This window comes from Notamacropus eugenii, chromosome X, assembly GCF_028372415.1.
Source record: "Notamacropus eugenii isolate mMacEug1 chromosome X, mMacEug1.pri_v2, whole genome shotgun sequence".
Lineage (NCBI taxonomy): Eukaryota > Metazoa > Chordata > Mammalia > Diprotodontia > Macropodidae > Notamacropus > Notamacropus eugenii.
The window spans coordinates 43144496-43161240 of record NC_092879.1 but is presented as its reverse complement, the minus strand read 5'-3'; the positions used below and the strand labels follow the sequence as shown (position 1 = coordinate 43161240).

The 16745-nt window shown below is 40.4% G+C and overlaps 1 protein-coding gene and 1 long non-coding RNA gene across 2 annotated transcripts; both read left to right on the top strand.

The window, feature by feature from the left end:
- The first annotated feature begins 3290 nt into the window (after positions 1 to 3290).
- Positions 3291 to 16261, top strand: LOC140515967 (A-kinase anchor protein 17B-like). Its single transcript, XM_072626862.1, is given in 4 exon segments — positions 3291 to 4140; positions 7306 to 7430; positions 11402 to 11522; positions 13874 to 16261. Coding segments are annotated over 4 exon segments (2679 nt in total). The 5' UTR covers positions 3291 to 3369; the 3' UTR covers positions 15536 to 16261.
- On the top strand, positions 12650 to 12889 carry LOC140515969 (uncharacterized). Its single transcript, XR_011971224.1, has 2 exons — positions 12650 to 12730; positions 12832 to 12889. It is a non-coding gene; the product is annotated as an uncharacterized lncRNA (long non-coding RNA).
- Positions 16262 to 16745: the final 484 nt, after the last annotated feature.

The following is a 16745-nucleotide window of genomic DNA, read 5'->3' as shown; positions in this document are numbered from 1 at the left end:
GAAAGCAGAACACAGAGAAGAATTTACACAGTGACTACAATAATGTTAATAATAACAATAAAAAGCAGAGTTGGAGGAATTATAATGGTCTCCATTGGTCTTGGAGACCCAATAAGGACATGCAGTAGAGAGGACTACAGATGTAGAATACAGGATACAGTGTCAAAAAGAAGTCAATTTTCTGGAATTTTATTTAATTCTGTAATTCTAGGGGATATTTTAGATCCTACATGATCAGTAGTTAGAGAACTATAATTGCCTTACGTGAAACATAGTATTCATTCTTTGTTTTTGTTCCAATGTAAGCCCAAAGTGATAAGAATATGAGAGAGAGGTGATTTTAAATAATTAATGCTTTTTGATTTTATATCACAATCATTTCTGAATAAATCCTTTCCTTTCCCCTGCCCACTGAGACTGTCTTTGAAACAAAGAAAGGAAAAGAAAGAAAGGACTCACCAAAACCAAACAGTACATTGAGCACATCTGATAGTACATGCAACATTTCCTGTCCTCTGCTAAGAAGGAGGAGAGGTATTTTTTCTCAGCACTTCCCCAGGACCAAGTTTAATATTCTTAAAATTCTTATAATAAAGTTCTTATAATTACAGCCTTCAGGGTTTTTTGTTGTTCTGTTTGTATTATCATTGTATATATTGCTTTTCTGCTTCTATTTACTTCCCTTTGTATCAGTTCATGTAAATCTTCCCATTTCTCTGAATTTTTTATAGCTCTCATTTCTTATGAACAGTAGTATTCTGTTGCATTCATGTACCACAACTTGTTTAGACATTCTCCAATTGATGGTCATCTACTTTGGTTCTGTTTCTTTCTTACTACCAAAAAAAGTGCCACAATGAATATTTTGGTATATATCAGTCTATCACTATTAAGTGCTGACTATTCAGGTACTCTGTTAGGTGCACAGGAAGGATATAAAAACAAGGCTTGTTTTTCTGTCTTTTTGGCATTCTTCAGGTATATGTCCAGATGTAAGATCTTTGGGTCAAAAGTTATGGACGTTTTATTCACTTTTTTAAAAGTATAATTCCAAATTATTTTCCATAGTGTTTGGCCCATTGATAGTGTATTAGTGTGTCTGACTTCCCACAGCCTTTTTTAACATTGACCATTTTCATCTTTTGTCATCTGAGTCATTTTGTTGGAAAGAGGTAAAACTCAGATTTGTTTTAATTTTGCTAGAGATTTGGGGATATCTTTCACATACATGGTTGTTAATGGTTTGTAATTCTTTAACAGTTTGTTCACATCCTTTGACCACTTATCTATTGGGGAATGGTTCTTGGTCTTACATATTGGTGTTCGTTACTTGTATGTCTTGGTTATCAGACTCTTGGTTGGAGATATTTGATGTATATTTTTTTCCTGACAGCTTTACATTTTTATCCTAGTTGTATGAGTGATAAGATTTTAAGAATCAACTTGAAAAAACTTTAATATCAGAAGAATCAGGGTGGGATTACGGAAGGGTAGCACTTCCTCTGTAGGTTATAGTCTCTTTACAAATCCATCTCTTTAAAGAAAAATCTGTTAGTGTTACCTGCTATTTGAGATGAGCAAGCAGAAATATTAATTTTGAATTCTCCATTTTAGTGATACTCTTTAAAAATGTTCACTTCTAAGGATCATCATGCAAATTTTTTTTTTTGCAGAGATGGAGTGTTGTGGGCCAGATGGAGGCACAGTTAGGTAGATTTGGAACTAGTTGAACAGCTGGAACCAAAGAGTAGTGATTTATAGCTTGATAGATAACCGAAGAATGTATTCTCCAGTGTGATGCTTTAGGGATTGGTAGTTGGCCCTGTGTTACTTTTAATATTTTTACCAATGACTTGGACAAAAGCATAGATAGCATGCTTATTGGGTGCCACAAACCCATTTATGGGTGGCTAACATATTGGAAGACAGAGTCTGAATCCCCAAAGTCTTGACAGACTAGATTGTTGATCCAAATCAAATAAGATGCTTTTTAATAGAAATAAATGTGAAGGTTTGTGCTTTAAATTATCAGCCTTACAAGTTCAGGTTGGAGGCATGGCTAGATGACAGTTTGTATGAAAAGGATATGGGGTGGGGGGTGTGGTTTAGAGCGGGGCCTCTTAAACTTTTTCCTCTTGTCACACCTTCAGAGCTTCTGAAGAAGACTGAAGCTTAATATGAATCTGTAGTATGATCATGGCAGCCGAAAAAGCTCCCATGATCTCAGATTGCATCATGTGGTGGGCACGCTATACACTGACCGTCCTGGGCAGACCACATGTGCCATATTTAGGAAGGATTTGATAAGCTGGGAAGTATCCAGAGGAGCCAAGGATGATAGGGAAGGGCCTCAAGATCATGTTATAAGAGGATGAATTGAAGGAACTAGGGGTATTTAGCTTTCAGAAGAGGAGACATATTAGTTGTTTTCAAGAACTTGAAGGCTTATCATATGGAATGGCTGTCATATGTTCTGTTTGGCTCCAGTGGGCAGACCTAAGAGGAAGTTGCAAAGATGATTCTGGGCTTGATGCCAGGAAAAAGTGCCTAATAGTTCATGCTGTCCCAGAGTGGGCTGTCTCTCACCAGGACTATTCAGTCAGGTTGGATGGCCACTTGTCGAGTCTGTTGTATGGTTTGGCTTATGTGACCCATGAGGACCTGTCTGACTCTGAGATTCTAGAGAGAAGCTTCAACATAATCTGTTAGGTAAAATGCTAGAAGGTCCGTGTGTCTGTAGGTATCAGCAGTTTCAAAGGACAAAGCAAATTCATTGATGAACTTGTCTTCCCTTAGTAGCCAAACTAGTAGGGGGATACTCTTTCAAAGTTGGAGATGAGTACTTGTATTCATTAATGCCGTCTAACAGAACTAGCTGCCGAACTGCCCTGTAGCAGTACGCTTGGTCCTTTTTAAGATCTTAAACTTGCGAGTTTATAGGACATAGTGGATCGAGAACTTGCCTTCACAGCAGGAAGCCTTGGGTTCAATTCCTACCTCTGATGCTGGCTGTGTGATCATAGGAAGCATCTTCACCAGTCAGGGCCTCTAGACAACTGCCTAAGACCATTACTTACAGTGCAGGTGCTGACCTACATTGGCAGAGAGTTTCCTCATTAGGGATTGTCCTAGACCCATTGAGTTATGGGGTCCAATCCCTATCCCATATCTAAGCTTGAGATCACTTGAAAAGTCTAAGGTCTCAGCCCAAATCAATCAAGGTCTAATTTTATTTGTAGAAACTTAGAAGTTTCGATCTTATTTTGACATGCCAGTGCTAGTAGGATTTTTCCAAATCTCGATCTTGATTTCCCTGTTTTTGTTAACATCATTTTATTTTTTTTCTCCTTAAGGAGCATTGCGGACACAATGACTGTCAGCATAGTTTACGATAACTCTGAGGCCATGGAGCTGTGTGCAGCTCAGCACCTGTATCTGAAGCCTATAGCCAGACTGACCATCAGTGTGATGCTGCCCGAAGATCTCACATACACTAGATCATTTTCCACCTGGGACATACTAGACCAGCTGAAGAATCTCATTTGCCCAGATCAGTTTAGCACTGTCCGACTTTCAAAGAGCACCAAGGACTTCATTCGATTTGAGGGGGAGGCAGAGACCAGAAGTCTGGTTCAGATCTTGAAGGCAAAACTGCATGGGAAGATCATTAGGCTGAACACATTGAAAAATGGCTTGAAAATAGTGGCCACAGATGCCTGGCTAGACTTCCCATACCAGCAAGAGTGGGAATTGACCTCCCAGAAAAACAAGGTGGCAAGTGATGAGCTTCTTAAACAAAACCTTAATGAGAATCCTGGTTCCATCTACTTTTAGGGGTTGCCCTGCAAGTGGTTTGCATCCAAGGGCTCCAGTGGGGAAAAGCCATGTGAAGAGATCCTCAGGGTGGTGTTTGAAAGCTTTGGGAAAATAAAGAACATCGATATTCCCATGCTTGATCCTTACAGAGAAGTGGTAGCCACTGGCACCTTCAGTCACTGTACCTTAGGCAGCCTTCAGACCTTTGAAGCCTTCATCCAGTATCAGGAGTATGCTGATTTTGTCACAGCCATGGAGTCCCTGAGGGGAATGAAGCTGATGCTCAAGGGGGAAGATGGGAAAGCCCTGGCCTGCAGCATCAAGGTAACAGGCCTGGCTGGGATTTGCAGATGAGACAGAGCCGAAGTGAGAACATCTGGACTGACATTGTGCCTCTGGTCCCATTAGGCATCCAACTGACAGCTAGCATCCGAAGCTCAGTTGTCATGACATTGAGATTTTTAGAGAGAAATCCTTTTTTGGAATGTATTTTCTTCTTCTGTAATCAGGCATGCCACCAGCTAGTGTTGGAAGTGATAGTTATTAGAAGTGGTTAGGAAAAAGAAGACAGGGCATGTGATTGCTTCTTAGGGCACAGTATGTTGTTGCAACTTGTTAGGGGCTTTTCCTTCTTTCTCTCTGCCCTTACACCCAAGACTGATGTAAAAATATGAACTATTCTTACTGAATGGATAATAACTAAATAAGATATGGCAGTCTTAATGTCCTTTGCTTCAGAGCTGTGTCTCTAGTTTCTCTATGTTGAATGTTTACTTTTAAAACATTGGGTCATACCATCATGCATTTAGGGCTGGAGGTTAGAATTCATCGAGTCTCTCCCCACCCTCACATCACTCCTTTGTCAAGTGGCTTTGCCTAGTCACAGATGGTAGTTATCTGAAACAGGATTTGAACCCAGGTCTTCCCTACTTCTTAGTCCATTATCTATAGGATCACAAATCTGGAAAGGGCCTTGGAGATTTTCTAGTTGCAACCCCCTCATTTTCCAAAGGGGGAAATGAGGCCTGGAGAGTCTAAGCAACTTGCCAAAGGTCACACAGTAATTAGCAGCAGTAGGATTTGAATCCAGGTCCTCTGACTCCAAGAGTCAGTTTTCATTCCTCCATGCTATGCTGCCCCTCACTCTTTCCACTGCAACTATAAAGGCTTTAGTTTTGGTTTGGTCTGTTATATATACATATGTATGTACATATGTATGTATACATATATATGTATATATACAAATGTATATGTATGTATTTACGTGTACACACACACACACACACACACACACACACACACACACACACACACACACACACACACACACACACACACACACACACACACACACACACACACACACACACACACACACACACACACACACACACACCCCGTTGATTTGAGTTGTAATGGAGCTGGGGAAAAAAAGGTCTGCCGTTGAAGGACATATCGTTCCTGAAGCCAAGAGCTTCCCGTATTTGGGAGGTTACGACTTGATCACCAGGAAAATCATAGGAGCTTTCGCTTTGAGGAAATAAGAGGCTAGCTTAGCCCATGTTCCACCAAGAAAGGAGTGAAAAATTCAAAGATAGTTTAGTAACCTTGTCAAAAAAGGAAATTAAGTTCCTTTGGCATGACCTGTTCTTGGGGAAGCAACTGTTTCTTTGTGATCTCTGACTGCTTCCTTACCTAAATGGTCACTGGCCATTCCCTTAATAATATGGTGTAGAATTTAGCCAGAAAAAATGGACTCAGATTCCCTTTGTAGGCTCTGTCCTCTTTCCTTTTTTGAAAATTGGGCCAATGTTTGTTTTTCTTTGGTCCTGGAGCAGCTGTCTTGCTCGCTATATTATTTTGAAGCTCACTTAAAGCGGTTTAGCAGTGACTTCCAGGTCTTTCAGCAGCACGGGTTCGAATCCATCTGGTTCTCGTGTGACTTGAACTCAGTAAGTATAACTAAGTTCTCTCTTCTATCCCTTTACTTCAGTTTCAACACTCCTGCTTTTCCCTAATAATGGCTCTAAAACCCATCTTTCTCATCCTTGGCTTATCCTTGCCGTGGTCAGCTCATTCTGATAGCCCTAATTCTTTTCTTTTAGGGACTGTGCCAAGTGCTGGTATTCATCCTCTGTTGTGTGCCTCTGCTTTGATCTTCTCTGCTTGACTTTGAAAAATCCAATGGGTTGATGAGTTCCCCATGTATTCACATCTTTAGACATTTTCCTTCTTTCTCATTGCAATTATTTCTTGTCGTCCTCAGAATTTCATTCTTGAATGCTTCCATTCCCTGTTAGAATGACTTTGGCTGGTAGGATTTCAGGCTGTGGGGATCCTATCAATCTTTTCTCCAAACACATTAAAGTATGTTCTCCCCCAATCTAGGTATATGGTGCCACGCTATGTCCAGTTTCCCTCTCCTTCTAGTATAAATTCTAAGATGAGAGTGGTTATTTCCGTTGGGGATTTCCATCATTTTTGCCCCCATAGCCAGTTCTTTGCAAGTGAGAATATAAATTTCTTTTATTGTTTCCTCTACCTATTTAAGAATGAAATTATTATTAAGGTAAGTAAAGAAGTTATTAGCTTCCCTGCTTTTAGTAGAGAGAGGGGTCCAGCAGATGTTTAGATAGTGGAAATCCTGTGTCATGCTTCAGGGCCAGTCTCGTGATCCAGTTCCTGAACTCATCTATTTCCTTTTTCTGCCTAGGTGGTCTGTAGCATATTCTGATGACAATATCATTCTGTTTCTGCCTCTTGATCTTTTCCTGAATGTTCCCTGCCATGCTTTCCTTCTCTGATTCCTGGATTTCTTTGCATGAGTATATCTTCTTAATACCCCCATGTGCTATTTTTCCCTTCTACACTTTTTAACCTATGTTATTCCTTTGGAATAAAGCATATGCCCTTCCAGAGCCCTATTGCAGTCATAAGTCTGATCCAAATTACTTCTCAACAATACCTCTGAGGTAAGATTTATCTAGCTGAGGTTAGGATTTTCAGTTCACCTTGTTTATTCTCCATACTTTGTGTATAGAGATTTGAAGCCACAGGTTTTATGACTGGCGGTTTTATACCTTCTTGTTGGTAACTTTTGACTCTAGGAATATTAAAAACCCAGAACTTAGTTCATCTTGGTAGTAACCAAGGTGATATGTTGACAACTTGTACTAGTGTGCCCCCAGAAGGGCACATGAAATCACCTCCCTTAACTAACATGGAAATGTGCAAGGCAACTTGTAATGAGTCATGAGATGAGGCCTGTTCTCCAATACTATGGCCTGAGGCAGTTCTAGCCTCTTGTTCAAAGAAGCAGCTAGACACTGATGGATTGGGGATGTGCCAGGGTAATGTGGAGTCCCTTCAATTGGCTGTGTGCCCTTTGGATTTGGTTCTCCTGGCTGGCCAGCCAGACTCAGTAAATCCTTGGTTTCTCCAAGCCACTGAACTCGCCTTCTTGCTGAATCTTCCTCCTTTTTTTAACAGGTTATGTTCAATCCAACCCAGCACTTCAGTGAGTGGGCTGTACGGAAAAGAAATGAGGAAAGGTTAAAATTGCAAGAGCTGGAGCTGGAGAGAAAAAGAGAAAAGAAACGAGAAGAGGCAGAAAGGTGAGCTTAACTTTTTGTCAACTCTTTAACTTGTTGGGTTCATCTCATTCAGGATGAAATCTATGCAGCAGCTATTGGCTATGAGGGCCCTGATTGTTAGGAGTCAAACTAGCTGAGGCCAAGACTGGCCTAAGCTCAAAAACATGACTGAAGGCTGTGCTTGCTTGGTTTGTTTGTTTGTTTCACGTAGGAAGTCCCCATCCTGGACTAGTTACATCTTGGTTGTTTCATTTATGTTGGCATGAAGTGAAAATTATTTTTTCTCCTTATACAACTTTTTTTTAAATTATGAACTCAGACATCGACAAACGTGAATATTTTCATGTTTACGAAAAGCAGAAAAAGGATTGTACAATCACATGTATTTTTTCTTAAAAAATACATATGTATATTTGCACGTATGTACATATGCATTTATTTTATATTTCTGTATATACAATTTCACCCAACAGTACTACCATTGCCCTGCTTCCCTCAGAATCTGCTAATCTTCTTTCTGCTTTCTTCTGTATTTTTTAGGTATTTCATTGATCTTTTTCTTTTCTTTTTTGCATCTCTGGCACTTCCCCTTCCCTCCCCACACACATAAAAGTTCTCTCTTTTAACAAATAGTCAATCCAAACAAATTCATGCAGTTGTCCAGAGATTTCTAAGCCAGAGTGTGGAGGTGCAGCAGTGCTAGTCGTGATTGCCGAGCCTGACAGGCCTAGGATTATAGGGGGGGAAGGTTAACTAACATCAGAAGTCCCTTCACAGCTAGTTAGTGCCTTCTCTCTGAGATCACCTTCCATTTACACTGCATGGATCTTGTATGTACATTTTTTGCATATGTCCTCCTTCATTAGATTGTGAGTTTCTTGACGGCAAGGAGCTCACAATGTTTTTGCCTTTCTTTGTATCCTCAGAGCTTTTCATGGCATCTGGCACGTGGTAACTGTTTAATAAATGCTTATTGACTGACTGACCCATCTAAGTTTACCACAGGTCTGGGAAAGGAATTTGCTCTTTAAGTGGCAGCTAGAGTTGGGTTGACCTATAAGGCACAAAGGTACTGACTTATTTGCCACCTCTTTGTGGTGCCATTTTTGTTGTCTGGGGTACTTTTCTTGGTGCTCAGGTGCTCCTTTCTTGAGCCCATCAGCATTTTTCACATGGATTCTGGTCCCATAGGAAGGGGAATAAGTTCCCAAGCTGCATGTCAGGAAGGTCCAAAGGATCAGAAATCTGAAAATCTATTTCTACCGTGATTTATGCAAATGGAGAGAATCAGACTCTTTTACCTTTTGGTCCCTTCTCCCTTGGTCTCTTTCAGTCTTTTACAATCTCTTGCCATTTCCTCCTCTCTTTTTCCCTACTTCTTTTTCCTAAAGGGATTATGAGTCATTTGGGGTCACTGCAGAATGAAGATGTCTTAGAGAAATATTTCCAGAAATAAGACAAAGAACCCCAAGATCAGCCCAGAGGGATTTCCAGCTACCCATAGTTTGCCTGGCTTTTGAACAAGGCCTTGATAAGATGATTGGTCCCTCTTGTTTGAATCTTTGAGGAAAATCAGGCTTAATTTTTGGAAAACTGAAGTAAATAGACTCATGCCATTCTAGGCCAGTGGGTTTTTCTATTTGTATCCCATTTGGAACTAAGGACTCATTCTAATTCTCTGGTCTCTCTCAATGCCTGTTACTCATTTTTTGCTTTTGTAGCTGGGGTGGAGGCACTAGCAAACTGAGCCTGTGGTGGTAGCTTAAGTTCAAAAACCCACAGAAACTCTAAACCTGGCATAAGAGTTGGGTTGCAGTGGGCCTTACCTATGGGAATGAGAGGGGGACTACAAGATCATTTTCCTTTTACATTTCACACCATCTTTGTATTGGGTCTGTTTTGAACACTTGTAGTCTTATCCTCAGTGAGTTAGTTGACTGTAGTGTCCCAGGAGAGTTGAATTTGTCAAAAGAACTTGAGTAGAATGGGGCCCAGAAACAGAGTAATGTTTGGACAGATTTTTCAAAACACCTCTCTTGGGATTCTCTTCTGATTCAATGCTAAAGAAAGCATTTAGCGATGCTAAAGAAACCTAAATCTTTGATGTGTGGAGTTCATTTCCTTGTTCATCAAGTATAGTACAGATTTTCCTTGATTTTTTTGTTTCTCTAGGTTTATCTTTTTTTAAAAAAAGCATTCATTAAGCGCCTACTATGTGTCTGTCACTTTGCCAAATGCAGGGGGGATACAAAGACAGAAACCTTCCTTCCCTGTGCTCACAGAGTATGTCATGTTCTATTGGGGAGACAATATCAACACACAGGAGTATATACAAGATACACATACAAGAAATATTATTTACAAAAGTGCCTTTGCTCTATATGAATGTGATTTTGTCGCATGAAATTTCCCAAAATGTTTGAGGCGGTGCTTAACCACAAAATGCTGTGTGTGGCTCCTTTGTGAGGCACAGATAACAGTTTTTTCCTTGCCACAAAGATGTGTAGTCAAGCAAAAGAAATTCCTAAATTGGCCATGTCCAAAAAAAAATCTCATAGATAACTTTTTTGAAAATAGACGTACTTTTTCATTATTATGAACTTAACAAACATGAGCATTTCATATAAAAAGGATTGTATATAAATCTATGAATCTTTATTGTATGTAGTTTGTGTTAAATGGAAGCTAGTGATTCTAGCACTATTCTTTCTGGTCTGTGTGCCGTTCTGAACTTCCTTCTGCTCTCCTTTGTGTATTTTTTTTTTAACATCTTATTGATTTGACCTTTTTTCTTCCTTTCTTGCCATCACTACTCCACCACTCCCCCGCAACCTCACCCCAAGCCCCTCCTTGTAACAAATTGGAATAGTCAAGTAAAGCAAATCCATATACTGGCTATATCTGAAAACAGCTGTCTTTTATGGATCTCCAAGGCCATCACCTCTCTACTGCCACAGATAACTGGAAGGGGTGCTAGCCCTCCTGCCTGGAAAGAGGGGGAGGGGCCAGGAGCTGGTCTAGTTTGAGAAACTAATGAATTAGTTGGAAGAGCTATTGGTTATAGGCAGGGCTGCTGAGAGACTTTGGCATTAAAGAATGCATGAATGACAATGAAAAAACTGTTATGTGTTTATCTTGGCCAGGTTCTGTGCTAAGTGCGTGCTGGGGGTTAGGAGTAGAAGAAAGCTAGATGGTCCCTGGTGTCAAAGATCTCACATTCTAATAGGGGAGGTAGCACTTATGGAAGGGTTCAGCTGAAGGGAAGGGCCAGTGATCCTTACAATGCAGTAGCAAAGCCAGAGGTCAATTTGCTTTCTTGTCATTTCCATTGGTAAAACCATATGACATTCACTTTGGTCTGAAGATCTTGTATTCAGCTCAAGAGAACTTTAGAATGACTATTCCAAAGAATGGGAATCACTTCTCCCCCAGCACTTTGAAGCAGGAATTCTTTACCTTTTGGGGGATCACGGACCTGTTTGGGCAGTCTGGTGAAGCCTAATGGACCATTTCTCAGAATCGTGTTTTTAAACACGTAAGAAATAGTCTTATAAATAATGAATATTCTTATAAAATAATGAAATATATGGAATTACAAAGGAAGAAAATTATGTTGAAATACAAGCATCAAAATATTTTTTAAATTAAGCTCACAGATCCCAAGTTAAGAACCTCTGTCCTAGAGATATTTTTCACCTACTGCAGGTATCAATGAAAGTGTCAATGCGGTAGGAGATTGAATATTAGAAGCAGCTAAAGATGAGCAGATGTGATTGCATATCTGCTTTCCCCCATGAATGATTTAAAGGGATTCCTTGAGAATGAAGCTTTGAGAGGCCCCCATAAATCCCTCCCTGTGTACATTCTTCATCCTAGTCTGATGGTTCCAGAACTTGACATTTCTTGGTCAGTGTAGTCTGTTGATGCCAGATATTTTAGTCGCAGCCTTTAGAGAAATGCACTGTGACTTGTTCATCTTAATCATTACCTAGGAAATGGAAAAATGATGAGAAGAAGCTCCAAGAGAAGAAAAGGAAAACCAAGAGCAAAAGGAAAGAACAGAAGCAGAAACCAAAGGAGGAGAAGCACCTGAAAAAGAGAGTTAAAACTGAGGTACCAGCTCTGGCTCCCATAAGTGTAGGGTAGGAGAGTACCTGCTGGCACTAGGCATGTAGAAGTCCTTTGGCCATTTAAGGGTGCTGCTAAGTAGAATTATTGTAAGACTGTTACACAATCCTTTTTTAGGTTTGGCAGGCAGCCCTTATGCTGAATGGGACCCCCATTTTTACTGAAACTGGGAGGTCCCTTCCAAATAGGATCCATTTGAAGGTTGTGCTCAATTGATTGAAGCCTTCTTTAAGCTACTGTCAGTAACTCAATTCATGTAAACAGTAACTGGAATATGGCGTGAGAATCCATATTTATTTTAAATGGGAAATGGTCTCCCCTCCCAGTATTCTCTGAGGTCTCCCATCAAGAAGAGTTTCTTTAGGGTTGCCACACCTACTCCTAGTAGTTGAGGAGAGAAATGATACCTTAGAATCTCCCTAGTCTATGGAGAGTTGAAATATGGAGCTTTTTCTTCTGTTTACCAAACTGACCTTTTGCCTGCTCTGTAGCTATTTGTTTTTACAAAGTTCTGTTAACCTTTTTTTTTGTCTTTCTAGCAATGGACTTTGACATGGTGGAGTAGGCAGCTAGGTGGCAGTGTGGATGGGGTGGGGGGTGGGGGGGAGGCCTGACTTGGAGTCAGGAAGTCCTAAGTTTGTATCCTACCTCAGGCACTTATTAGCTGTGTGACACTAGGCAAAAACATTTCATCTCTCAGTTTCCTCATCCATAAATTGGGGTAGTAATAGCACCCACTTCCCAGGGTTGTCCTGAAGATCAAATGAGATACCATATGTAAAGTGCTTCACACACTTCAGTGAGCCATGTAAATTCTAGCTGTTATTAGTAATAATTATGTGTAATTAATCATTATTATATTATTAAGTAAGCACAGCCAGGATTCCTTCAGATTTTACAGAGAAGGAAACTGAGAGCCAAAGGAGGAAGGGACCTTCTCAGGAGCTTACAGGATACTTGACCCATAGCCTGCCCATGGCAGGTTGTGCAGTAGTTATTATCGTCACTGAATAGATGAGGAAACTGAGGCCCAAATAGATGAAGTGACTTCTTCAGGGTTCCACATCTGTTAGTGAAAGGTCCAGGATTTGAACCAAGGTTTCCCGGCTCCAACTGAAGTGCCCTTTCCATTGCACCAGAGCACCTCTTAAGAATTCCATTAATATTTGAAGTCCAGAGTCTTCTGACCAAAGGTGAGGGGCAGGGTGCCGATAGGGATAAAGTCAAAACAGTATTAAAAAATGCCTAAGATGTTTTAAAAGATTTTATTGATGCCTTTTTGTTTTCATGCCAGTTGTTTCCTGATATTTCCCTCCCCCAATCCTCCCTTGTTCAAAAAAAAAGAAAGAAAACCAATAATCACATTTGACAGTATATGCAACATGCCACATCAGCTCTCTACAGCAATGGGGAAAGTGTAAGTAACATCTGTTATCTAAGGCCAAGATTGGTCTTTGCTGCAGTCAATCCGAATTTGGCCGACTTTTAGCCTTATTGACATTATTGTAGCTATTGTGTCCATGATTCTCCTAGTTCACCTTTCTCCATCACACCATATAAGCCTTTCCCATGTTTCTTGGTTTCCGCCTACGTGTTATTTCTTCCAGTGCAATAACATTTTGTTATATTAATATACACAGTTTGTTCAGCTGTTCCCCAATTGACAGACTCGAGTCCAAGACCTTTATATTTTCTAACAAATAAAATTCAGATGACCTTTGATTTCATCTTTATTTATGACAGCCAAGGGGAAATTCTCTTTTAGGTACTGAGCATCTAGCTCTTTAATCTTGTCGTGCTTAGGTCTTGTTAATACTATTAGCTGCATAATCTTCAGGTCCTAATCTAGTCAGAGCTCAGGTAATGAGTGATATGTGTTAGATGTCACTGGGAGCACTAGCAGTTGACAGACAACAGTTAACAAATTATAATTATTATTAACAACAAATAGGCCCTGTCCCCCCTCCACCCCTCCATACACACCAAGAAGCTAGCTGATGACCACTTCTCACTTTTTGTCTCCTCCGTGAGCTGCAGCGAGGACGGAAGGGACAGTGGTGTACCAGTTTGGTCATGCCTTGCAGTTTTTAAATTCTACATGCCCTCAAGTCTAGAGCCCTGTGAACAAGACTGGACAGGTACACAGAAAAAGCAGCACAGAACAGAGCAAAACCTTTTTTCTCCTAGCTTTCTAATATAATCTTGTTAACCGTTTGGCTTGCCCCTATGGTATTGGGGTAGCTCAGTGAAAAGAAATTGGAATTTTATTTGAGATCTTTTTAATTTGTGTTTTCATCTGAGTTTCTTTTTATCTTTTTAAACATTTTTATTTGAAGGAATATGAAAGAGATATCAGTCAGGAGGTAGAGGACCCTGAAGCCGAAGAAGGTTGCATTCTGGAGTACGAGGTAAAGACACTGAAGGAGGAGCCAAATCCTCCAGATTTTCAGTACCAAGAAGCAAAGAAGGAAATGTCCAAGAAAAAATCTGTCAAGTGTGAAAGACCCTTAATCCCCCAAACTAAGAGGAGGGATGACTTATTTGAATCTTCTTACCATTTGGAGAAAACCCTTCTAGATGACCCAGATGAAGGAGAAGATGCTGAGAAATTAGTACCTGATACATACAAGCCCAGTTTTGCCTCTCACATGAATACCTTACAGATTACAATTATGCGGAATTTGAGCCAGGCAGTCCAGCCTGTTGAAGAAGAATACTATAGCGACTACTACAGAGAAGAAGATTGGCATGTATGGAATGAATCCTCTAACGAGCTCCAGAAAGAAGGCTATGGCAGAAGACAGAAAATCTATGAAACTGATGAATTTTTTAACTACACGTTAAATTACTATCAACCTCCTCAATATGCTCGGATTTATGAAGACCCAAAGAGTGCTGTGGGCCAATCTCAGTGGCAGAGAGAGGTCCGTGACATTGGAAATGGGTTTCAGATCAACTTGAAGAGGTTAGACCATCACATCACGCAAAATGGGCAAAACATCGATTGGAACCCAGAGGATGATCAGTGGTGGAAGCTTCCCTATTGGGAGTTGGAGCCCAGACCGAGAGAGGCTATAAACACAAGCTATGCTGAGGAGTTTGCAAAGACATTTAAATACCATTACACAGACCCAAGCAATGAAGCTGCTGATCTTCTGTCTAATGTGGGTGGAAAGCAGTGCCCTTGGCAGAACTCCTATATTAGCCCTATCAAAGACTCCAAGCTTAGAAGTAAGAGAAAGAGTTCTTCCCAATTCAAGTTTGCTGGTTTCCCTTATGAGGAAACAGACTACTTAGAAGAGATTAGTAGTGATTCTGATTGCTTTTATGAGACCTTGAATGAAGAGAATGGGCAGCGAAGCCCTTCTCCAAATGAAGGCCGCATGATGAAGGTGCCAGAAAGCTCAGATGACTACGATGAAACTATCGCCTTTGATCAAGAAAAGAAATGTAGCCAGTGTGGCATGTGCCCAAAGTTAAAACCCAGTGGTTTGACAAAACCCCTTAGATCCAAGCTTGAGGAAACAGTTAAGAGATCCAGAAATGAGTTAGAATGCCCAGGACCCAAAGGTGAAAGTGAAACCAATGGGGTTGAGAAGAACACCAGAACACAGAAGAAAAAGCCACTCGTAGAATACGGACTTGATAAAGACAGCAGCCCTACACCAGACTCCAGCAGCTTACAGTCCTTCAAAAAAACCGAGAAGAAACGTAGCAAAATGATGGAATCCAAGATAAAATGTAAAGTTTCTTGTGTGCCAATATCATCTTCTCAAAGTGTTGACATCGGCCCAGTCCAGGGATTTTCTGAGGGTATGAGTAATTCTTGGAAGCTGAAATCTGATCCAGACATTGGAGCCTCCAACAGATATGTTAAATGGAAAGACCGAACCCTGAATTCCAGTGGTTGTCTCACCAGCTGTGACAGTCCAGATCCTCTTGCCTCTGAAAATGGTTTCGAAAAGAGAGATTCAGTCTTTAAACTGAAGACTTTTTGAAAGCCACTGAGCTCAGACACCCGATTTTTTCATAATGGTAAATGACTTGAGAAAATGGTAAATGATTTGAGAAAAGAAAAACAAAAAACAAGAAAAACAAAAAGGAAGACCTTAGGAATTCATCAGCTAGATAGCAAAATGTCACTTAAAAGTTTTAGTTGTGGCCAATTTAACCCCTCATCTAGTATAGCTCGTATATTGTGATAACAGCAGGTATGTTAGTAAGGCTTGGGGAGATTTCTAAAATGTGCTTGCAGATCACTGCTAGCTAAGAGTGATTAATCCAGTAGTTTAATTGAACCTTCAGTAGAGTGTCCAGCAAAGTGCAAATGTAACTTGCAGAGTAAGGAAGCATCCTTAGCCACATTTTCTTTGCTCTTCCCCGGTTGTTACCCAAAACAACAGCTGTGAATAGTGGGAATCTTTTTCTGTTTTCTCTCATTTTTGGTCAAAAGATCTATGCTGCAAGAAGCATGATGTTTGCCTATAGCAGGGGTTCTTAGCCTTTTTTGTGTCTTGGACCCCTTTGACATCAGTCTGGTGAAGCCCATTTAAAATTTTTTTTCATAAATAAAAAGAAATGCTAAATTTCAGTTAAAGATTAGTGAAAACAAAGATGTGATTTTTTTTTCCCCCATTCAAGTTCGTGGAACCCCAGGCTAAAAACCTCTGGCCTAGAGGTACCTTTTTTTTTTTGGTTCCTTCTTAAAGCAGTCAAATGGAAAGAAAAAACGACTAGAAACTCACTTTGATTTCTTCAAGAAATGATTTTGAACATTTATGAACGGGTACCCAAAGAGAATCTACACATAGACATCAGTGAATCATTCTTTTTGGGACAGCATATGGAAGAAGAAATTCAGTTGACAATTGACAAATGACAATTGAGTTCATTTCAATTCTACATATATTTCCTGGGTGCCATCTGCAAAGTGTTCAGAAACACCTACAACGCAGAAGTAAACTGGGGTGCATCAGACCAAAGGGTTAGAGAGGGTTCATAGGGAGGAACGCTAGTGTACTATTGAAACCTCCAAGGACCTGGCAGCATCATCACTGGAGCTTCTGCTACTTGTGGTGTGGGTTAAAGACAGGTGACAAAATTGCATTGAAATTAGCAGTAGGAAACTTGGTAAGAAAGTTAGTAGCTGGATCTTACATGAGCAGAGTCTAGCTGGGGACCCAGAGAGCCATTCTGGGGCCTGAGAGT